This window comes from Bactrocera oleae, chromosome 6 (genome assembly GCF_042242935.1).
Source record: "Bactrocera oleae isolate idBacOlea1 chromosome 6, idBacOlea1, whole genome shotgun sequence".
In the NCBI taxonomy this organism is placed as follows: Eukaryota; Metazoa; Arthropoda; class Insecta; order Diptera; family Tephritidae; genus Bactrocera; species Bactrocera oleae.
This window is the reverse complement of record NC_091540.1, coordinates 67,698,899-67,722,922: the sequence shown is the minus strand read 5'-3', so window position 1 is coordinate 67,722,922 and position 24,024 is coordinate 67,698,899. Positions and strand designations below refer to the sequence as shown.

The following is a 24,024-nucleotide window of genomic DNA, read 5'->3' as shown; positions in this document are numbered from 1 at the left end:
TGAAAAGTGAAATTAATGTCAAGAAAGGAGAATTTTTATTTTAAAAGCGGCAAAAAATAAATAAATTATAATATCTCAAACATTTAGAGTGGAACGCAACGGTATAAACGATATTCAGATTTTCTTTATAGAAAAATAGTGTCACCTTTAAGTCAAATTAATATTAAAAATAATACAAAAACAACACAAATAAGTTTTATCAACGCCAGTCACAGTTATAGTCAAAGTCAAAACGAGTTATAGGCCAAAATATGTAAATAATGCTAAATATAATCAACCTCACATACATACAAACATACAAAACCAAGTTCAAACTATAAAAGGAATATATAACTCCCTACAGCATTTCCGCAACATAGTGGTGGTAATGCTGTAGTACTACAAAACAAAAATAAACACACATACACACGCATTCACCAAAGATACCTTCAGGTTCAGATAGGCTGGTCGAGTGTGAGCTCTCTGTTGAGTCGGTGAGTTCAGAGTCAGTTTCATCATACTCAGCTATGCGTGCTAGATTATGAGGTTCCAGCTGATCACTACTATCAATCATTGGCAGTTCATTTTCGTTTATGGAAGCTGTTAGGCAAACATATGTATATACAAGAAACGCATTTTTGACACAATGGACACGATGAGCCAGGTGGTAATGTCGGAAATGGCAGCCAAAGAATTCACAGTCATTCATGTACAATTGGGAATAATGCAATACAAAATGTACATATGTATGTAAATAACTTTGATATATTCGTAAGAGTTAAAGGTTTTCGTGTAGAAAATGCCAACGAATGCAAAGTTAAAATATTTAAAAAAATAATAATAATTTCTGTATATGGTAAAATGGCAGTGCGAATGTACAACTCAAGAGTTTGACAGAAGAACTAATTTTTTAATTGTATATATAAAATTTAAACTGGAGACAGTTAAGTTGGTGCACAAAAAATGAAGTTTCTTAACGACCATGTGAACCTAAAGAATTGTAAGTAACAATGAAAATGAAAACCACAAACAAAAACAGCAACAAACAACGGGAATGAACAATAAAAAATTGATTTAAGAAAATATTAGTTTATAGTAATTAAAATTATTTTAAAACAAAAAAAATTAAACTTAACTTCGGCTGCACCGAAGCTTTATTACCCTTCACAGGTGAATTTCTAGCATAAAAGGGTATAAAAAGATTTTTATCTGGATTTTGATCAATCAGTATGACAGCTATATGCTACAGTGGACCGATCTGAACAATCGGAGATTGTAGCGTTGCCTTGGACAATGTCAAATTTCGTCAAGATATCTTGTCAAATCAGTTTGTATGACTGCTATATAATATAGTGGTCCAATATCGGCGGTTTCGATGGGTAGCCTCTTGGGCAGAAAAGGACGTGTACAAAATTTCAGCGCAATATCTCAAAAACTAAGAAACTAGTTTCTGTATATACAGACGGACGGACAAGCTTAAATCAACTCAACTCATTATGCTGATCATTTACATATATACAGGACCTTCGACGTTTCCTTCTGGGTGTTACAAGTTTCGTGGCAAATTTAATACACCCTGTTCAGGGTATAAGAATTAAAATTTGTTTAACTAATGTTTGATGCGTAAATTAAAAATCTATGTAGCTATGTACGTCTATATTTGCAGTTGTGTGCACACATACCATTCGCTTGATCCTTTGACTGATCCGATTTCACTTCCACTCGTATGATTTTCGTTGGCGTATTATCAATGTGATTTTCGATTTTATCTGAGATTCTGTGTCAAGCAGAGAGAGAAGAAATTACAAAACAACGTACAGTGATTTCAATGAAATTTGCAACCTGATTTGACTAGAAGGACGACGTTTGATGCGTTTGTTGCTGGTACTACGCAATTCCTCCAAGAATTTCGCCATTTTACGATCGGCCACATCGATGCACGTTTGACCGGCATAATTGCGTATATCCATATCGGCCATGGCATTGACCAGCATATCGGCGGCCTCCTTTTGCCCCCAATGTGATGCAGCATGCAACGGCGTCCAGCCGTCATTGTCCTGTTTATCAACATTAGCACGACCGGCGAGTAGTAAACTTATAACCTTAAAGAGCGCAAAAAAATTTTGAAGAAATTGCAATGAAATTTTGCCTTAAAATTAATTAAATAAACGCCCACCTTTGTATAGCCCTTTGCTGCCGCTACGTGCAGCGCTGTGGCACCTGTTTTCGGATGCGGCCGATCCACTTCGGACGCATCGCTGCGCAACCATTTCTTGGCATCGCTCAACATTAGCTGCTCCTCCGCCTGTCGCGCCTTCTCGCAGTCGATATTGTGTTCAGTCATCACCTTTTGCATGAAATCCATCATCGCCAAATGTTGTATATCGACAGCCAAGTCCACGGCCAAGTCACCGTCGCTATTTACAGCGGCCGGATCGGCGCCATGCTCCACCAAATAGCGCGCTATGCTCACGAAGCTGCCCACAGCAAAAACAAAAATATTAAAAAAAAAAAAAATGAAAACGACATAAATATTGCGAAAGTGGTGTCAACAAGCGCAAGAAATTATTTATTTTTTGTTTAATATTATTACTGCCAATTTCACTTTCAAAAACATTTTGACCAATTGGTTACTCACCCACATGAGGCGGTGGCATGCAGCGGCGTCCAACCTTCATTATCTTGTCTGTTTATATCAGCGCCATGTTCGATTAGAAATTCCACCATTTCTAGATTATCATCAATGCAAGCCTAAAATAAATAACAGAATTCGAGATTTATTTTATTTTGCTTGACATATTTACATCTTTAAAAGAAATATTTACACAAATTAAATGAATAATTTACAAAATTTTTAAATAAAAACTAAAATTTTTAATAGCATATAGGGCTCAATAGACCCTTGGTCCTCATACTATTCTAATAACATATTTCTTTGAACTCTGATACGAGTTGGAAAATCAATTTAAAAATTTGAAACTGGAGAAATTTATTAAAAAACGGGTAAACGGGTTTTTAAGAAAACCAAGAAAAAAGGTTAACTTTTATTCTATCGTTTATAAAATAACCTTCACAAATAAAAAAGTTTGCATATAAGATTTTGAAATTAATCGATCAGTTTCAATGTCAGCTATATATTAAAGTGGTCCGGATGAGAATAATTTTTTCGGAGATTATAGACTTAGACAATAATCCATGTCAAATTTCGTGAAGATATCTTGTCAAATCAAAAAGTTTTCTATACATGGGCTTGATTTTAATCGATTAGTTTTTATGACAGCTGTGTGTTATAGTGGTCCGAAATCGTTGTTCCGACAAATGAATACTTCTTTGGATGTATGCAAAACGATAGCTTAAAAACTGAGAGACTCGCGTATATACAGACAGACAGACGTACATTCGGTCATGGCTAAATCGACTCAGCTCATCATGCTAATCATTCATATATATTTTTATTTTTAGGCGCTCCGACGTTTTCTTCTGATTATTACAAACTTCGTGGCCAACTTAATATACCCGGTTCAGGGTAATTGTTATTAATACTTATAAATTATATTAAATTTCCCACAGAGAATTTCATAAGAAGTCGAAATTTATCATATGTAAAAAATTCCAATCAATTTAAATATAAATTATTACTACAAATAACCATTGAGGCACTCTTTACCTAGAAAAATACAGACACTTGAGTAAAAAGCATGTAATCTGTTACAATAAAAAAAGTTCGAAAATAAAAATTTGCGTCATTATCACCACAAAATATATATTAATACAGTAAATACAGCAGTAGTGTACAGCAAATTTCCTAGAATACATCCAAATTACAACAAAAATTATCAAATTGATAAACAAAAAGAATAGTTACAACGCAACAACAAAAATGAACTCCTATGCGGCGATAAATTTAAAGTGAAAAGTAAAATGGACTTCGCACAAAAATGACGATGATATCATCGCTTCTCCCAGCGCTCGACAATGCCCTGCACCGATTGCGGAATAAGGTGGTACGCAATGGTGGAGAAATAGTACGCCTCACGCCTCTTTCACCCATATATACACACACACACAAACACGCAGCAACATGCATGCAAATAGGTATGTACGAGTATGTATGTATAAACAATAACAAATCAACAGAAAGTAGAATAATATTAGCAAAAGGTGCAAATATCCACATTGCCCAGCTCACCAGCGCGCATTGTTTAAATTTTATAGTACACATTCTGATAACGGCAAATCAAGTATATATGTATGTAGGAAAGGAAAAAACGATTAAATATATATAATGTTATTTTGGCCAGCCAAACAAGCAGTCATGCCGATTTTGGTGTGCTCGAAGGAATGTCTAAACGCCACTTCAAAATAGAGGCGCCGACGCCTGCCACTCTGCTGACTGTCACCTTTCTATTCTTACTATTTGTTTGCCTTATCAATTTGCATAAAGCATTCGGATTCGGCACAATCGAAAATGTATCTATGAAATTAGATTATTTATGAGGAATGTGATGACTGTACAAAAGCGAATCGAGAGTGTGTTCTACATTCAAATTTATAGTCGAAGAAATTGATTTGGAAAAATTCAAAAATAATAAAATGGGTACGTGAATATTTCATCGTTATATAACATAAAATACATATTTGGAATTTGGAAAAAGTTTGCGGAAATTTAGCCAAATGTAATTTATGCATCAAGGAATTATACCCACTTGGAAGTCAAAAAATTCCGTTTTTCGAGAATTTTTTTTTCTGAAGCGGCATTTAATTTAATAAATAAATAAAATTAATATGCTTCTACAGAATTTAATGTTAGTGAATAATAATTAATAAATACAATTTTGATTTCCTTGATAGCCGATCTTTTGGAGTACCTCCGAAAAAAAGTATCAGGCGGTGAGAAAGATTTTTCTGCTTAAAATTATATCAAATACAAAAACCAAAACAAAATTATTATAAGTTTAGATAAATAAAGGTGATAATCAAAGGTATAGACAAAATTTTGATTTTTAACAATATGGCGGCTTCCCAAAAACAAATATTTTTTTTGTTTAATTTTCACTTCTGAGTGACTTAAAAAATCGAAATTATTATCAAAAACCTTCTTCCCTCTATCATTTTTTAACAATCGTGTGAAAAGTTAAGTCGATCGGTCCAGCTCGGTCCGTATCGATATAATCCCTTAAATGCAATTCATATACATTTTTGTTGTTTTTTAAAACCTTTTTTATGTTGACTTAATTTATAGAAACCAATTTCATAAACTTCATAATTAATTTCTCAATTTTGGTGCATATTGATATTGAATCATATTTTTCTGTATTTTAGTATAATTTTTTGCCATTTTCATGGTGTGTGACTTCGCTGAAATACGCCTAGAGGTATACAACACTTTTTTATTTTTATTAATTTATGGCTGAAACGTTCGTTTGAGATTCTAACAATTGTACTCAAATCAATTTGAAAAATTATAATTTTTATTTAGAATACTCATAATAAAAATAATCTAGATTCCCCAAATGTAAATGAAGATATAAGCAGGCAGCTAAACACACCTAAGTTTACAACGATTTGAAAATATTTCTTTTATAATATCCACTTTCGTTTTTCATCATAATATTTACTAAAAACAATGAAAATAAGAAATTCATTGAGCTGTTTTTATGATTCTGTTTTAAATCCACAATCGAATGTTGTGGCTTAAACTCGAAGTTTTAATATTGCCTGCCACCAGGCGTCAACTATTACAAATTAACTTTTCCAAAAATTGTGCATGTTCGGGAAACCTCAAGCGCACGAAAGCTTGATCACGTAGTCGTTTAGTTAAGTATAGATTAAATTTCGGCTTAAAAGACTAGGTTCCGTTGTAAGACCTGATGCAATAAGATGCGTAACAATAAAACTGCGTACGTGCGTAAAATATTCTTGAAGCTATAAATGTTTTCATTCAGTTTATGCAGATTAAAATCTTTCAAAAAACCACAATATATCCAACCAGAATTATAATAATCGTAAGAACGTTTAATTGAAGCAAGATTTTTCATTGCGGTTTCCAATAATTTTAATTTCTCTTAGAAATTGGATTTCCTGTCTTAGTATTGCGCCTTTTAATAGAAGCTCGGAACATGATTCGGAAAACTGTTCTAAAAAAATTTTTTTTACGTAAAACTAATAAAAAAATATTACTTAAATTATAAGAAATATTTACTTTTTTACTTTAGTTTTTCGAATATTTTTTTATCCTTTTCTTAATAACTCTAATAATTTTTTTTTTCTGATTATTAAGTGCAAAAGTTGAATAATTCAATGACGCATCAGCTGCAGCACTTCCTCTTTGATTATCTTATGTGAGAATTAGAAAATTCAACAGCAAATGTATTAATAGCAACAGCTGATTTCGTACACGTGGCGCCAGTGATGTGGGTAATATTTTCATGAGTATACCAGTTCAAATGAGTTGTTGTCAATGAGTTGTTGTTATTTGTTTATAAAATTATAAATGAGTTCATGGAAAATTCATATGAGGAATTAAATTTTAAAGTTATTCAAACTACTATTTTTTGTACAAAATGAATAAAAGAAAGAAATAAAATTAAAATAAAAAACATCTGCAAAAAAGAATAAATAAAGTTCAATTGAAGAAAAGACAAAAAAAAAATTAAAAAACGAATATAAAAATTAGAATTACAACTCAATTTCTACCAGAATAGAAAAATTAATAAAACCTCCACATAAAAAATCAAGCTATCTAATAAAATCTATAAAAAGTAGCACGGATGCTATGCTATTCAACGAATCGAAATTTTTTCACAAAAAACGACTTTTGTCAAAAAACAAATTTTGACTAGGCCTTCGAACATTACCTGTATACATATGTATATTGTAATATTTTTAATTTTTTTTTTGGTGTTTAGATTGGATATAATTTTAAGCAGAAAATTATTTTTATTACCAGAAAACTTTTTTCAAGATCCTTCTGAAAATTGATTACGGGATTAAGGAAATGCAATTTTTTTCAAAATGAGTCGCCGATTATTAAAATACATTAAATTCTGTAAATGTACAATTTATTAATACACAAAATGCCTCTTCAAAAAACAAGCAAGTGGATAAAGCTACTTAATGGCAGAAAACGGACTTGACACGAGGCAATCACAATTAGAAGGAGGTCTACTTTTAAAGTTTAAACGATTAGTAATCGAGGCCTTAAATATTACATTTATATTTCTATAAAGTTACTCTATTATTCTATACACAACTTTATATACATATGTACAGAAAAATGTGTTATCTAAACATAAATCATTATGAGTTGGTTTGCCCCTACTAAAGATAAAAACAGAATGCGATGCAAACGATTTGGAGGCTTTTTTAATCTGCACAAATGGTATTTGAATGTGAAGAAACGATTTAGTTAAATACATAACAACATAAATATATGTGTGTATGTAAGAACATGTCAAAGTACAAATGTACATATTTGTAAGGGATTACATATGAGCTGACGTCGCCAACGAATGCAATCGCGAAAAAGATGAATATTTGCAAATTCAGCGCCATTTGTATTGTGTATTTGAACAGACTGTAGTAACAAATATACATATGTACATATACACATAGCTATGTACGTACAAATAGTATTAAATACGAGGTGTGCTCGAAAAGTAAGTAAGCAAAGAATTGCAATTTTGAGGAAAAATGGAATTAAGCGCATCAAATGCTAGAATTGTTGGTCCATCGTTGAAATTACGTTAAGTGAACAAATTTCGTAAAATAATATACGCTTTTCCAAGCGAGCGAAAAAATGCCAGTTGTGAACATATGTATCTCTAAGCTTAAGACGTCAACAATTGGTGTCAGCGTACGTGGAATTAAGGTAAATCTGTTTGTAGATTCACAGAGTCACCATTAGAACAGTTCTTGAGCGTTTGACGAAGATTACTTATTTGATAAAAACAGAGATTTGTTGTTATTGAGAAGATAACTGATTAAAAGAGGTTGACAACTATCAAAGAGCTTTTTTAAACTTAGAACCTCCTTACATTTTGAGCCCACCTTGTGCATGTCAATGGGTCTGCATGCTCATTTGCCGGCGCTCAGCCGCATATTTGCTCATCTTTATGCTTATTTACGTACCTACTTATCACAGTATTAACCTAGATATTTGCAAATAGTGACTGTTTTGCACTTTTTCAGATAGAATATTTTTATACATAAATGTAGGCGTTGAAATATTCTGTCTGACAGTTGTTTTAAGTGGCAAAGGTTATTTTGTGAAAAGAAAAACTATAATTTGCATACAAAATAAATGTTTGATATTAACAGACCTTTGCATAAATCTTCGAGTGATACGATTTACACATATTATCTTATAAAAAACTCAGTGTGATGTAATTAGTTCTCAAATTATCTTTAAATAATTTCTTGAACAGATGTTTGAGCATATGGTCACCGCAACCACATCTTAAGATCATCATTTCGGTCCAATTTTGCACCACCGGCTTTAACTTGTTAATCTTGCTCGCTATATTGGTCTCAAACTAGTTTATCGTAACTGGCATAACAACATATATCATTAACCGTGACCTATCAAAGAGTCGTGATTAATTTGGCTCCAGTTCAGATTAAGAAAGGCGATAAAAAACTTCGACATGTAAACAATATTAGTAACTAACTTTTTCTAGAAATAAGGAAGCCTGCAGAAGCTCTTCACGATCCGATGAAGGCGATGTCGGCCTCATCGCTATAATTGATTTGATTAAATTTTCACAATTTTTTAAGGTTTCTCTGAAGTAAGTCTTCGAATTCTAATTCTAAATAATGTACAAAAAAAGGTAAAAAAAAAACGTGTGTTTACTTTGACAGCTCGTTTGACTTCCCTATAGGAAAATTTAAAATCTCGAAGAAAACACTGCACATATTCATGGTCCTCGTATTTTATTATTATTCTCTTTGTGCTATGCGACTTTATATCCGATAAAAAAGAGGGTGCAATAAGCATCTGATCACACTTGACTCGGACCAATCCATTTAAACTGATAATCTGATGCGAGTGCTGCTGACGATAACATCGAAAAATTTTAAGAAAAAGTGCTTAAAAATTGTCTAGTTGGCATCAGAGAGATAGCAGAGGATCTCAACATATCTTATGGATTGATTCAATATATTTTAGTTATTATTTTAAGTATGAAGCGTGTTAATGCTGGACTATATGGACCTGAATCTCTTGCAAAAACAACTTCGAACAGATATCGTAAAAGAGATGGCTGACAACGTAGATGTGTACCCTACATTCAACAAACGCATTGTTACTGGTGACGAGACGTAGGTTTGTTAAGATGACGTCAAAACTGCCCAACAAGCCGAAACTGAAAAATCCAAAATTCGCTGAAAGCACTGAAGGACATTCTAGCCGAGGCCATGGTAAGAAGCATATTTTGAAGGCGGTAATAATATACTTGAAATTGTAGTTTTTTGTGGCAGTCCGGGTTAAATTTGATCAGATGAAATACTGAAACACGCAAATACCATATTATGAATATTTATGAAAGCAAACAAATTTTTGAACCGAATGCTGCAGGCTCGTAAATTTCTCAATATTTTAAGTATAAATTAAATTTGTCTGACAATTTTATTTTTAAAGGCTTCATCTGTATTTTGATTTATATGTGCACGCAACACATACACCTCATACATATGAACAATATGTACATACATATATATACTTTTCAATGCTGCGTTATTGCAAGAAATGCAACTAAACACAATTTTTAATTTATGAATTTCGTTTTAATGTCTGAAATTGTCTAACCAAAGATTATTGAAATTAATTGATACAATTAATGCAGTTTTCGACGAAAATAAAAAATTAAGCTAAAAAAATGAAAATGAAAACGATGTATGTATGGCCTTACATTGTGTTAAATGCATGTAATGAGCAATGTACATACACCATATGTATATGTATGCATGTATGTATATATACAAATGTGTATGTGTGTGTGTCAGTGGTTGTTGTCGCCAGTGATAGAGAAATGCCTACTTTCAATGAGAAATTCTTGATTCTTAATCTGCTTGGCACTATGCATTGTCGGCACGACTGCAGCCAACTACCATACAGTTACATCTCTACATACATATTTACATACTTACAATACTGCTGTGCATTGAAAAAGTGTTAATTTTTTTCTTATTTTTCTCAATTCGTGGTCTGTTTGCCGCATTGGCACTGACGATTGCACTTGCAATGTTTATTGTATGAGGTATTTTGTATGTTTTTTTTTTATAATTTTGATTATACTTTTTTCGTTTTTATATTTTTTACTTTTGTTGTTGCGCTGCATGCGCCAGCAACAAGCGGCCGTTGCCGCATCGCTTTGAGCATAATAATAGAAACTATTAGCGCAAGTTTAATCAAATAAAGTGTTATTCACCCCATTTGTTACTCAAGCGCATACCCAACGCGTCAGACGGAGTAACTACAGCAACAGCAACAACAACTACGGCAAAATTAAAATTAAAATAAAAAGGCCAACCTACTCTCTGGCTGCACGGCTATAATATAATTGCATTTACAAGTGGTAAAAGTGTAAGTGTTAGAAAATCTACATACATAAATACACACATAGATTTTATAAAAATAAAAAACTATGTACATATGTATGTAAATATGTTTTCGTTTGCGCATACAAAGTTCTTGTATTTTTTTTTTATTTCTATTTACTTTTAGTTAAGCACATATGCATGTGTGTGTTGTTTAATATGCGTGGCCACGTGTGTACATGAGTGTGCATGTTGTATGTGTGTTATGTATTTTTGAAAAGCGAATGTAAACAAAAAAGTGGGTGCTAGCAGGCGTCAGACATGCGAATCAACAAAAAAGCACGTAAGCGGCGATGTAAATATGAACTGAAGCGGAAAGCAGAAGCAGAATTGTTTGGAAATTTTGGTGTACAATTATAACGGTTTTAGTTTACGGCATGTTACTCATACGCCCTGAATAGCCTTTATGTGTTTACCCGTAGTTTAGAGAGGTTTAATGAACAGTTTTTGATGAAAAATTGTGGATCGGATTTTTTTACAGAGTTCTAAGGACCCCTTAAGGGTTTATATCAACTTGCAAGTCAGAAAAAAACTTGTTTTTTTATTTTTATTTTTTGAAGATGCGTTTTATTTAATATATGTATAGCTGAAACAAATGTCCATTTACAGAATTCAATATACTTTAAAAATCGGTGATTAATTTTGAATTCCCTTCGGTAGCAGAGCCAGGAGGACTTTCGAAGAAAGTTGTTCGTAAGTGCGGAAGTTTTTCTGCTTAAAATTATCTCAAATCCAAAAAAGAAATATTAATACTATAAGGGAAGACGACAGGTAATCATCGAAGGAGTAGTCAAAATTTCAATTCTTTCAAAATGGTGGCTTCTCAAAAAAACAGTCAGCTTTTGTAAACAAATTTACAGTTCGGAGTGACTTAATAAGTCGAAATTATGATCAAAAATATCATTACTTCGATAAGTACCTGACAAATATATCTAAGAAGGCCGTGTGAAGATTTCAGGTCGATCGCTACAGCCGTGTCTTAGAAATTTTCCTCACCGACTTTAAAAACAGCGTTTCGAAAAATCGTAAAATTTTTTGGCAGCCGCTTACACTAAGGTAAAAAAAAATCTTACAAATACGCTGATATCTCCGAAAATCTTTGTCGGATAAACTTTAAGTTTTAAAAAAAATTCTCAAATATATGGACAGATATAAGTATATGTTGAAATTCCCAAGTGGATTTGACCTCTTAATCCAGCATTTCATTGGAATCTGCTGAAGACATGTAGAACTTTCCACATGTCGAAAATTAGAGCTCAGCATATATATAAGCTCTTGAGAGCGCGACTAGGCATAGAGTACTCCGTGAAGGTAGTGAGATCATAGAAAAAATTTCTCATCTGGAACTTTCATACACCCTTATTGGAGCTGCGTCAAGAGATCTGGCTTCACTTGTTTGCAATAAAAAAAGAAAGAATGTCAGTCCAGCAACCAACTCGCCAGATTTTGCTCTCTATGACTTTTTCCTGTTTCCGAAACTCAAATAACTTCTCACGAGAATGCTCTATGCAAGGTTCATTCATATAAGGTGTTGACAATATAACAAGAACAATAGCTTCATGTATTTCGGTTCGCACATTCCCTATGACCAGAATGACCGAGCAGTACCCCTACAAGGATAGTTAGTTTTGTGGTTGATTAAAAATGTTTAATGAAAAATTTATTTGTATGATTGTTATTGACTCTGTCTTGACAGAATAACCATATAAAGAAAATAAAGACCGAAACAATACCCACATGTACATACATATGTATGTATGTATATATGTAAATGCTTGCTCGTGTATATTAACATACACTCGTATATATCTACATATGTATGTACTTATGTAATATGTACGTGATCGGCTTTTGACCAGCCGTTTTTGCAATTCTTCAACATACATATGTACGTGTACATATTTCTACAAAACGAATTACCTGGCAGGCGTCCAGATTTTAATGAAAAACGTACTGAGTTTTAGGAATAAACATTACAGCAATAATTTCTGTAAAACAAAAAAATATCTCTGCTTTTATCTCAATTACAAATGATTTTACGTCGATATGTGTGTTTGAAAGGAAATTTGACGTTTAATGGACAACAAGAATCTTTGATAAGGAATTTATTTATTTAAATTTTTAATTATATTAAATTTTTCATAAAATTTATGTCAATTATTTGATAATTACAGTGGAATTTTAATTTATGTTATTAATTGCTATGCATTTTATTATACCGTAATCTTAAGAGTTAAAAATTTACAGTTATCAGACTGAAATTGGTTTAACACAGACAAAACAAAACTATAACAGAAAATTGCTAACAGGTAGAATTCATTTTATTAAGACATACCATCTGAACAAATTTGACCTGGACTGACAAAAAAAAAATTTTTTTTAACGTATTCGTGATAAAGTAGGCAATCCACTTTAACACTTATTTAAAATTTTAACGATTCCATAGCCGTGATTCCTTTGGAAACACAAAATTTCAAGCAAGCTCGCTGTAAATTTTTTTCCATGATCAAAATCGCCAAATTTTTCGCGTCGTAAACAAACAGCTGTCAAGCAAACAATAACTAATTGAAGATAAAACTTCATACGAACATAAAAAAGGTTGTACCAATCTGGCCTAGTCCAAATTTGATCAGATGGTATATTTCATATCAAATGCAACCTTGCTACACAGGAATTGTTTTACTCAAGTGTAAAGACAACTTAGGAATCATATTTTTAATAAAAAAAAATCTATTCGTTGATATATGGCAACACTAAATCGGTTATGTCAAACCTTGTATCGAAAATTTAATTAAATAATTTTTATCTATGATAAAAGACATGATTCATGAATCGTGAATAAAAAATATATATATATTTTAATTACAACAAGCAAGATATCAAAATCTTTATTAACTGCACTAGCACATTTTTTTGGTTTCAAATATTCTCAATTCTTACGTCATCAATCAAATTACAAATGAAGCGTAATGTCAACGTCATCAAGAATATCGATCGCTAGTTGTCAAAAAGGCCAAAACCATACAAAAAAAAAAAAAAAAGTGAAAAAATAAATAAAAACAAACATTGGAATGTGGTTGAGAAAACACGAAAAATACGACTATAAAATGCATGCAATACACCAGAGACGAAAGCGAAAATTTGCAAAATAAAAATAGGAAAATACGTTGCGCAAAAAAACAAGAGAAAAAAATTAAACAAGAATTATAGCAAACACAAATATGCTAAGACAAAGTTGCATATTCTATAGTTTTTGTGGCAATAAACAATTTGACAGGCAACGCATGATGCCACTGCCACAATTATGTAGCACTGCTGACACATTCAACTGACTTAAACAGACACACAAATGACTATATATATATAGATATACCAACAACAAGTGCCACGCGCTGGAGAGGAGTGTGCAGTTGAAGCGGCAGAACGCCAATGAAACGCAGCGCACGCACGAAATTTCGCAATTCCCTTTTTGGTTGCAACAACTGCAGGCACACAAACACATAACTCTGGTGCGATTTAAGAGGGGTTTGGGGTAAAATTTTTTAGGTTGTAATAACGCAGTTTCGATTTGTATATGCTAGCTTTAATTTATAGTGCATATATACATACATACATATGTATGTATATACAAAAAATAGATTATTTTATTTGTATTTAAGTTTGAGGACTGCAGAAAATATATGAAAATAATATTTGAAAATGTTTGTTTTTTTGTCTTACACATTTTACACGACTTGCCTCAAGAATTAACGTATAGGCGATTTCTGCAAATTTTACATCATTTGAGTTAATAAATCTATAAATAAAAATTTTAAACAATTTATTCAAACGTAAATAAGTCACGGGATTTTTTTCCAAAAACCAAAAATAAATAAATAAATAAAATGCAAGAAATGAGGCACAAATATAGAAACAGTTGTAGGCAGCCAAATTTTTTATATACGAGTAGGTATGTAAACAATAACATAAGAAGAAAGTGCACGCTAATGCCTTAAAAGTCTCTGGTTGAGGCAATTTATATGGGAACAAACCACATTTTTCGGTGAGTAATTCGCTTATTCTCAAAGGTGTCTTTATAATTTATTTTCATATTTATGGGAATAGAAATGTCTACTAGGAAAATAGTCACTGCTTGCAAAGTACTTAAATCTAAACTTTGTGTAACCACACTATACATTTATTGACTACAGTTGTTATCGATAACTATCACGTAGTTTGGAGAACCGTAACTTGACCCGTTGCCCATGCATTACTGAATCGATTCAAGAGGTAAAATAGATTAGTTAGAAAATGCACTGAGGCGGAACTGATTATATACATATATTTATGTATGTACAAGTATGAATCAGCGATTTTTTTTTTAATAATGAACATAAAGCGTTAATCAAATAATAAACCTCGTTGCATAGTCTATACTGAAGCCATAAAAAATATGTACCCAAAGGTGAAAATGGGATTATTTCTGGTTTTCATACTAGTTAATTATTTTTATTTGTGTTTTGTGAATTATAAAATTATGAAAAATTAATATCAGGTTGAGTTTATAAAATGATGGCAACATTGCTCATTAAAGAACTTGTTAGTTTGAGATGGAAATGTCAGGAATTTTCTGCTTTTATTATAATATCAAATATCAATTATTGTACAATGTAGTGGTATATTTAATAAAAAAAATATGGCATGGATACACAAAGTATACAAGTTTGTGTATGCACAATAAAACAATAGTGATCTAGAATAGAATTAATTTCATTGCTCAAGGAAGTGATGAACGCGCACCGGCTATCTAATCGTATATCATTCAAGCACAGCAAGCTACATAAAAATCAAATGAGCTCCGCCAGCATGTGCGAGTATGTAAGGCAACTAATCCATCCATTCGCATGTCGAGAAAAACGCAAAAAAAAAATTTAATAAAAAATAAAAACACAGACAGCCATTAACATTAATTGCGGCACATCGCATGCTGTTGAGGCGTGGCCTTTTCGACGCTTTTTGCCGCTTTTCGCTCGCCAACCCAAAAGCGCGCTTCTGCATTGCGTATGCTCACTTGCTTATTGTATATGTGCTTACATAGTTTTGTTAGCCTCCAGTATGCTGCTACAAATTTTCCTGCTCACCAAATGAATAAAATTTTTGCAACAATTTTGAGTTTTATTTTTGGATTAAGTAAAAAATCATTCAGCAGATGTACATATGACGCACGAACGTCCTTCTCTATGGCTGATGGACAGAAGATGTGCGGGTGTGTTCTGTGAGCTCACAATGAGCCTACGACTGCTAGTTGAGTTGTAGCAAGTGTTTTAGGGGGGAAAATTTAAAAAAGGGAAACGACAACTTCATATTTTACGCATCAATGTGTGAAATTCTTCTGGCTTCCGCATCATCGCCGCCATCATTGCCTTCACGATCGCTGATTTCGCGTTGGACAACTGTTGCCAACTTCTCTGCATCCATATAATTTTCATTGTATTTATTATTGTTTGTTCTTTTTGAAAACTTGGAATTTTTGAGACGTTTTCATATTTTTAGTATTCTAAAATAAAAAATAACACACGCATGTGCCGGCTCGCTCGCTTGTCGTCATCATTTTCAGCGCCAAGTTATACATGAGACGAACAAATATCATTAAATGGCAGAATTGGTCAATCTTGTGCCACATTATCTAAGTTGTACTACACTCACTGAGATCAGAAATAAAATTTGCGAAATTTTTCACAATGATACAATAGTTTGTATTTAGCAAATAATATGGAACTGCTGTTGCCTTGAAGTTAAAAAAGGGGTGGAGAAATTTTTAAACAAATAAAATTTGTTAAGTATTGCTTTCACGATAAAAGGAAGTAGTGGAATATGTAATCACATGATTTGTTAAAAATCAATTTTGAAATGATGGATATTTTTTTTTTGGAAATATGGCAATGATAAAATATTTTAACTGTGGTTATATTTGCTTCTTTGTTATTCTAATGTCAGGTATCATACAATTTATAAAAACTATAAATATAATTTAAATATTTAAAAAACAATGTTTAAGATTAGCAATTTGATATTTGTGTTTAATGTTAGTTATAGCAATTAGTGTCTTCAATTGACATTCTAATTATTGATGTCAGATCAACAGAAAATCAAATGTTTTGCTTAATTAAATTGCACACCTTATATAAAAAATAAATCCTCAAATAGAGAGGATATTGGAAAATTTTATTATTATTCGCAGAATTGATGAAACTATTTTTTTTTTTAATTAATTATATATACATATATATAATTATATATATATATATATTTTTTCATTAAAATATTTTCTCTGTGTGGACGAATTAGTATAAATAAAATTGACAACAAATACATTGTAATTCCAAAATTTCTAAAAAATTAGTTCAGCCTCTTCATAGAATTAATGTACGTTATACGCCACTGATTGGTTTTTGATTTTCACTAAACAGTTGGTTGCTGCCTGTCATTTTAATTTTTGTTTTATTTTATTTGGACTCATAGTAAAAAATTAGGAAAAAGGTACCTTCAACAATGAAATACGATACAATATCTCACACTCACTGTATTTAAGGCTTACAATTATAATTTTAAATAAAAAAAAAATATTAAACTTGAAGAAAAACCCAAAACTTATTTCACAAACGATTTTGTAATTTACATAAGTTGTTAGTAGTAAAGCTAAACCACAGATAAAAAAGAAATGTATATATTTGAAATAAAAACAATAACCAAAGCAAATAATGGGCATCGAAATTACCAAATCACTAATTACACAATAAGTAAAAAAAACGCAAGAAAAAAAATTAACAAACACGAAATCAAATCAAATTAAATTTGTATGAAATTTTGTTATTTTTATAATTTATTTTGTAGCTGTAATTGTGTTCGTCAAGAGCATTGTTGTTGCGTTGCCGCTGGCTGCAGCTTTTGCCTCCTGTGAAATGTTTGATTTGTGATAGAAAATCGCCTAGAACGAGGCCAAGGCTATAAAACGCGTCAACAAACGTTTGATGTTGCCATTTATTTTTTTTTATAGGCAATTTATTTGTGAAATAGAAATATATAGGAAAAACTACAATCATCAAAATGTTAAAATAATACTGAAAAATTACTGCAATTAATAAAACGGATTCAAATAAATGAAAATTAACTTGAAATAAAGGAACGTGCGCAGTCAAACAGTCCAGGTACTAGTAATAGGTCAGCATATGGTACATATGCAAGTGCCGATTTATTCACCGATTTTAGCTAAAATAATAAAAATTCATTTATACATATATATATGTATATATGTATGTAAATTTGCGAACACATTCTGTGAAAGTCACAAGTAGCAGACTCACACTTGCGCGAAGGCTGCCGCCACCCACCCACTTAAATTGAAAAAACACTGGATGTCTCTAGCAATGCCAATGGCATAACTGTGATTTACTTAGTTATACTCGCTCTGGCGTGAAATACAGAATTTTATTTCTTTATTAAATTAAATTCTAGACAGCAGAGAATAACATTGGCCATGTCATTGAAAACAAAGGTTATTGTCACTTAGATCTGTGAGGTGCTCAACGACCGAGTTTCAAGGCGCTTGTTTTGTAAATACTTATGTATATAGGTATGACAGATTGTTTGTAATATTTGTAAATGCTATAAAATGATTCCATGCCAAAAAGCTTGTTGCTCAAAATAATTGAAAGTGAAGAGTCATAACCTAATATTTTATATATAGCGACGAATCAATTACTAAAAACTAACACAATGTAAAAGTTCGCCTTAAATGCGTATACATTTTCATATATTCATAAATACATATTACATACATCTGGTATGCACTTTTTGTTCTAAATAATATTTCGGTTGTTTTTTTTATAAAAATTTGCCAAGCTTTGCACTCAGAAATGGAATATAGTTTAACTATTTGTATAATAATTTTTCAAAATTTTAAATAAGGTACTTATTTTATAATATTTATCAACATATGATAATACAACAAAAATATTTTCCAACAATTGTTACGACGACAAGAAGTTGGGTGGATATTGTGGCAACGCTTCTATTTTTTCTTTTTCTTTCGGTTAAGCCACTAATTACAATTAAAAACTAAGAATCAATTAAGGTTCGTGTATGCTATATTTTCTACGCAACAACATTTGCATAGTATTGTGGAAAAGAATATATAAAAGTACGCACTAAATCGAAGAAAAAAAACATATACAAATGTGTATGCAATTCATTAGAGCAAACGTAAATGATTTGCAAAAAAAAATACATGCATGTATAGACATACATAGATGTATGTACATGCACAATTATATACACCATATGAAGAAACACACCAGCTAAATAATTTCATAGTTATAAATAGATTTTATTTTTTGGTGGGTTTGTAAATCGTCTGTTTGCATTAGAAACGAATTTGTTAATTTTCTGCCGTGGCTGAGGGCTGTGGCGTACAAAGGCATTTGGTTGTACGTTGCTCACGCCGCCAAAGCCTATGGTCGGACGAACTGCTTGTTCGGCGATAATTATGGCCTGTGTAGCTACACGAAAGGAAAGAGTGAGGAAAGTCTTCAGATATAGGTGGATTATATTGTTTGGCAGCGTAAATTTTCGAAATAAACTTGAGGTGTATTGACGCAATAGGCACATTCACGTGTCTTCATAAATAGTCTAGTTCTATATGATGCAAATAGGATACTACTTACGAGTATATGATAGATTCTCTTGGTAGCTATACAATTTTGCATATTAAAATGCAAATAGTTAGCAAAGAAATGTTAAATATTTAAAGAGAAAGAGGCTTAAGTTTTAAAACCATAATGCATAAGCTAATATTACCAAATTTGACTCCAGTTCTTTTAAAATCTATTGGTTAAATCCCCATTTATTTTTAAAATAAAGGTTTCTATTCATCTCACCTGATGTAGGGCAGTTAATCCATCAACATTAGCTGTATTTATGTCAGCACCACTTTCCAATAGCTTTAGCACTTCCTCCTTATCGCCAGACATACAGGCTGCAAGAAAGACACAACCTGAAGAGAATTTTATTTTGCGTCCTCGCTCGGGACGTGGTGTTGGTGGTTGACGATTTGTGTCTGATTCCTCCCACCGCTTAAGTTGCTCCGCTCGCTTCATCACCGCCGAGTTGTTGCGCACGTCCAAAGAAGACATTTCGGAAATTTTTTTTTTATTACAGCTACACAAATTTCGTAATCGTTGTTGTTGTTACTAGTCGATATTTTGAATTTCAAATAGATCGACCTTACTTGGTCAGCAATTTGAATTGATCACTCAATCCTTCCTTCAATTTGTTGAGCCGACCGCCTGACCTGTTAGACTGTTTGGCAGTCAATAAAAGGCAGTTTGTCTTTCTGACAATCCCGCCTAGAAATTGGAAAAGTGGTGGTCCAGGTGCGAAACAAATTTAAGCGCAAACTAACTAAAGTTACGTTTTAAATTTTTGTTTGTATTTTTTAACTTTTGCTTCGTGTTTATTATATATCCCTTGTCAGGAAGCATCAAAAATATGCACTAAGTTGCAATGAATGTAAATTGATATTCACAAGCACTAAGCAAACTTGTGTTTTCTTTTCAAACTCGGTAATAATATTTATGATCTTGTATATTGTTTTTTTCGAAACTAATATTTGTATGTATTTTAGTTGCTTTCAATTGTCGTTTAGAGTTGACTTTGCCCGATTTAATCAACTTTTCTGCTTTCTTGCACATTTGCTCTTATTTACTTTGCTTCCTTCTTTAATTTCTCACACACACAATGTAATACAAAAAAAAATAATAACTTCACTCTATCTAGTACTATCTTTTTGCTTCGTTTACCGAGCCAGCACCTTTATTGCACATAACAGCTTTTCTTCACAATTTTGCTTTATCATATTTCTTCTTTTCACTTCACTGCGTTTAAACTTTCATATGCCTCTTTTCCGGTGCTTTTTCTGTTTGTTATTTTTTCGTTTTTCTCTTTCACTTGTGATTCGAATTGCTTTGTTTCCTACGTATCGCTATAGTCACCGATTTACACTCCGCAATTTTGATCGTATCCTAATTATTTCACTTCTACTTTCTGACTATGTCGTCCACCACTTTCTCGTTTATTTTTTCTCTTTCCTTTACAAACCAAAAATACAATTCTTTTTCAAATTTCATTGTATATCAAAATATTTTTTTTTTATAACTTCCATTTCGTTCATAATGCTTTTAGTGTATTGATTACTTTGAGTCGTGAATACTCGGTTATTATTGCTGCCTGCCTCAGTCTATTTGTTCTGAAAATATTCAAGTGAGTTTCCTTTTTTAATGCACACTATTTATTTTCGCCTATTCTCTTCGTTACTATATACAATAAGCCAAATGCAATCAACAAAAATGTATCAGAAATACTCGTGTAAATGGATATAAAGCAGAACACTTATGAAGATGGGGAAAATAGCTACTTTGACTGTGGCAACTGAGCAACTGCGCAGCTCCACTACGATCGGTATCCACACCGAAATCAATCTAATTAATAAGTACTGCCAACACTCTTTGCTTTCCGCTACAAAATAATATGCTATATTTACGATTATTCTTTTAGTTTTTAACAAGCTGAAAAACATGTATGTTTCAAAATAAATAGTGTTTGAAATTTTGATGTGTGGAAAAATTTCATCTTGCTCTTTAAAACTAAACTGCAATAATCATACGGTAACCCTGGCCATGCTAAGAATTTGAACAGTACAGAACTCAGTCAAATAAAGTAGACCGAACGCTCCCGAAGATTCAGACAACTAAACAAGAAGAGTAGAATGTACTTGCAGAAATAACAGATTGTTGCATCAACACAATCAGCAGCAAATATAGCCGCAACTATCGGATTGTGCGGCTAGTTCGTAATCGGAATATTATTATAGGAATGCCGGCAGAGCAGCACTGCTTCACATAATGAAATCTAAACCATTACAAAATCGACACTGATAATATAATCAAAATGTCTTTAAAATTGAAAGGATTCCTATGTAGTACCCATTCAATTTTGCGGGTAAACATTCTATCACACTATAAATCTGTTGACACTGTCTTTGTTGCCTCTGTTGCGTCTCCGTATAGCTTTGAATAGTTGTTGTTTCCAATTTGACATAAATCCAACAGCCGCGTGAAAATCTTGCAACAGACACAAAAAAGAATATAGAATAAAGAAGATAGCAAAAATGGAAAGCGATTGCATAAAAAAGATATGATATACTCAATTTGGTATATACTTTAATAAATATATATATGGAAACTCATTTCAATTTTAAAGTAATTAGTAGGATATTAAGATTTTCACTTTTAATTGTAAGAACAAATACTAAATACTTTTTACTTCATATTCCAATTAAATTCATTCACACAACGACAAATCACTTTCAACCGTCAAAACTACGCTTTTTTTTAATATAATTCGTTAAAACCACTTATTCTTTCAACTTTTCTTTTGAGAATGGCAGCCAACATTCTGTCCTTCAATTGTATGCGTTTTGCGCGTAACTAGCTCATCCATACGCAGTAGTAGCCGCCACTCCTCTCACAATTATTCGACTTTTTCGCAACACATTAACCGACCGACCAAGTAATCTCTACTCGTATAATTTGAGGTGGGGGTTTTGGACCCACTGCCGAACATTGCCTCTGCTGCACTTTGCATTCCAGCTAGTTCGCACCTCTTTCTATTAAAAAACCTCGGTAACTTTTCTTCGATTTTCAACTTCAAATTCAGTGTATTTTCACATTTAGATTTTCAACAATTAAATATTTTATTACTGCACATAAGTTTAACTATTACCGAATCATAAAACACACAAATTTCACATTTAAATTACCAAAGTTTTCGCTTTTTTTTCGATTTCGTCAACTTCGGCGACAATTTTGATCTTTTCACGTACAAATTTTCTCAATTTCTGCCACTTCCTTAACATTCTCGCTGTCAGGGTTGCTCTGATTATCATTCTCCTTTTGACGACATTCCGCCTAGCTATGTTTAGTTATACTTTGCATATTAAAAAGTAATAATGAACAGTACTCAAAAATATTTATATTTACTCAATTTCTTTTAAAATCGCAACCTAAAAAGAATTTAAGAATATGATTACATTTCAAATATGTACCTTCTTATATTTATACATTTTCTTTATTTTAATAAATTTACTAACACAAAGTTTAAATTTCAAGTTATTTGAAACCCCCGGTATTTTAAGCGTACATATGTGAGCTCTCGCGCCTTTTATTTTGTATATTTTGTTCAGATGCTAATGGAAAGAATATAAATTATTACATGTTATAGTAATCTTCACAATGTCGGAAATTAAAGCAAATGAATTAAATGAAAGCATGGAAGGTATTGATTTACTAGAATATTGTTTCTATCATAAATTTCTCTTAGTAGAAGAGCTGGTACTACAAAAAAACTTTCTAAAATTACACCATGGACGTTGCACTGTGATCGGCAAATTGAATCAACACCAAAATGGTTATCCCGTACTGGAAAATATCAACTTATCATCAATACTACCCAGGTTTTCATAATTTAATCCATGTAGAAATTATTCTATAAAAAATACATTTAATGTTTTTTCTTTAAAGGGCCTGCAATCTACCGGAAGGCACAGTAAATTTGCGTTTATTTAAATTCGTCACCACAGACGTTGAATTGAAAATTGGACAATATTGTGAAGTTTGTGGTGAAGTGGTGCTTTGGAACCCCAATAGCTCGCGTGACAACTGGTTGTCAATGACACCTCGTGGAGCACTTGAGTTAGAATTAACAAATTGTGATAAAACGAATAGAAATCAAATGCTTGAGGGGTTACACCGGACGTACCTCCCGGCGATTAATATATTTAAGATCGATTACATAGATTGTGCCGTGGAACTCATTCAAAGGCATTTAAAAATTCGACTTCTTACTTCGAATCACAAAAGTGATAAATAAAAGTTGATGCTTTTGGAAAACGATATGCAAAATTGCAAAAGTGAACTGAGGTATGTTGCAAAATTCTACATGTTTATTGTGTGTGTTTATATTTAAATTTGTTTTTGTTATTATATTATAAAGCAGGCTGTATACTTTACTTTTTAATATTCAATAACTTATAAGTACTGAAGTTCGTTTGTCCATATCTAATCCAAGGGAAAAATTAATGTTGGTCTTCAACGCCTTTATAAATTACACGCTTTTTAAACTTTTATGAAAATGGGATAGTAATGAATAAATTAAAAATGAATTAAACCACACATGCGTTTAGTTATGCTCAAATTTAAATTTAAATTTATGTAAATATGTAGTTCAAATAAGCACATGAAATTAGTTCCTATAATTACTACCGTCTAACTTTCTAATCTGAAATGTATAAAAAAAAAAATAAAATACATTTATGTAATCCGAAAAAATATGTAAATAAAATTGAAATATTATACA

The 24,024-nt window shown here is 31.9% G+C and overlaps 2 protein-coding genes across 17 annotated transcripts in view; one reads left to right on the top strand and one right to left on the bottom strand.

Moving 5' to 3' along the window:
• The window catches only part of Mbs (Myosin binding subunit), a 68,482-nt gene extending 45,951 nt beyond the window's left edge, over positions 1-22,531 (bottom strand). For 5 of the 14 annotated variants that reach the window (XM_070111567.1, XM_070111569.1, XM_070111565.1 and 2 more), the window contains exons 1-7: positions 21,934-22,386; positions 19,491-20,857; positions 2,618-2,730; positions 2,156-2,456; positions 1,822-2,081; positions 1,662-1,756; positions 427-579 (exon numbers count right to left, since the gene is read on the bottom strand). In XM_070111567.1, the coding sequence (XP_069967668.1) occupies positions 427-579; positions 1,662-1,756; positions 1,822-2,081; positions 2,156-2,456; positions 2,618-2,730; positions 19,491-19,745 (1,177 nt within the window). In that variant the 5' untranslated portion in view covers positions 19,746-20,857; positions 21,934-22,386. The other 9 variants (XM_036364210.2, XM_036364212.2, XM_036364217.2 and 6 more) reach the window with 9 other exon arrangements.
• A 281-nt stretch (positions 22,532-22,812) lies between these two features.
• Positions 22,813-23,880, top strand: moi (modigliani). 3 transcript variants are annotated; one of them, XR_011396972.1, is made up of 3 exons: positions 22,813-23,122; positions 23,190-23,588; positions 23,665-23,877. XR_011396972.1 is itself a non-coding variant. In XM_014243606.3 (2 exons), exons 1-2 carry the CDS (start codon positions 22,902-22,904, stop codon positions 23,536-23,538), a joined length of 570 nt encoding a protein of 189 aa, XP_014099081.2. In that variant the 5' UTR covers positions 22,813-22,901; the 3' UTR covers positions 23,539-23,880. The 3 variants fall into 3 exon arrangements, 1 of the variants encoding a protein (XP_014099081.2); XR_011396971.1 differs by having other exon boundaries at positions 23,662-23,877; XM_014243606.3 differs by having other exon boundaries at positions 23,190-23,880.
• Positions 23,881-24,024: the final 144 nt, after the last annotated feature.

Bases quoted from the DNA above. Each gene is read 5' to 3' on its own strand.
- moi (XM_014243606.3), top strand. From the start codon at position 22,902: ATGTCGGAAATTAAAGCAAATGAATTAAATGAAAGCATGGAAGGTATT. The intron at 23,123-23,189 runs GTTTTCATAATT...TTTTCTTTAAAG, and splicing joins TTATCATCAATACTACCCAG to GGCCTGCAATCTACCGGAAG.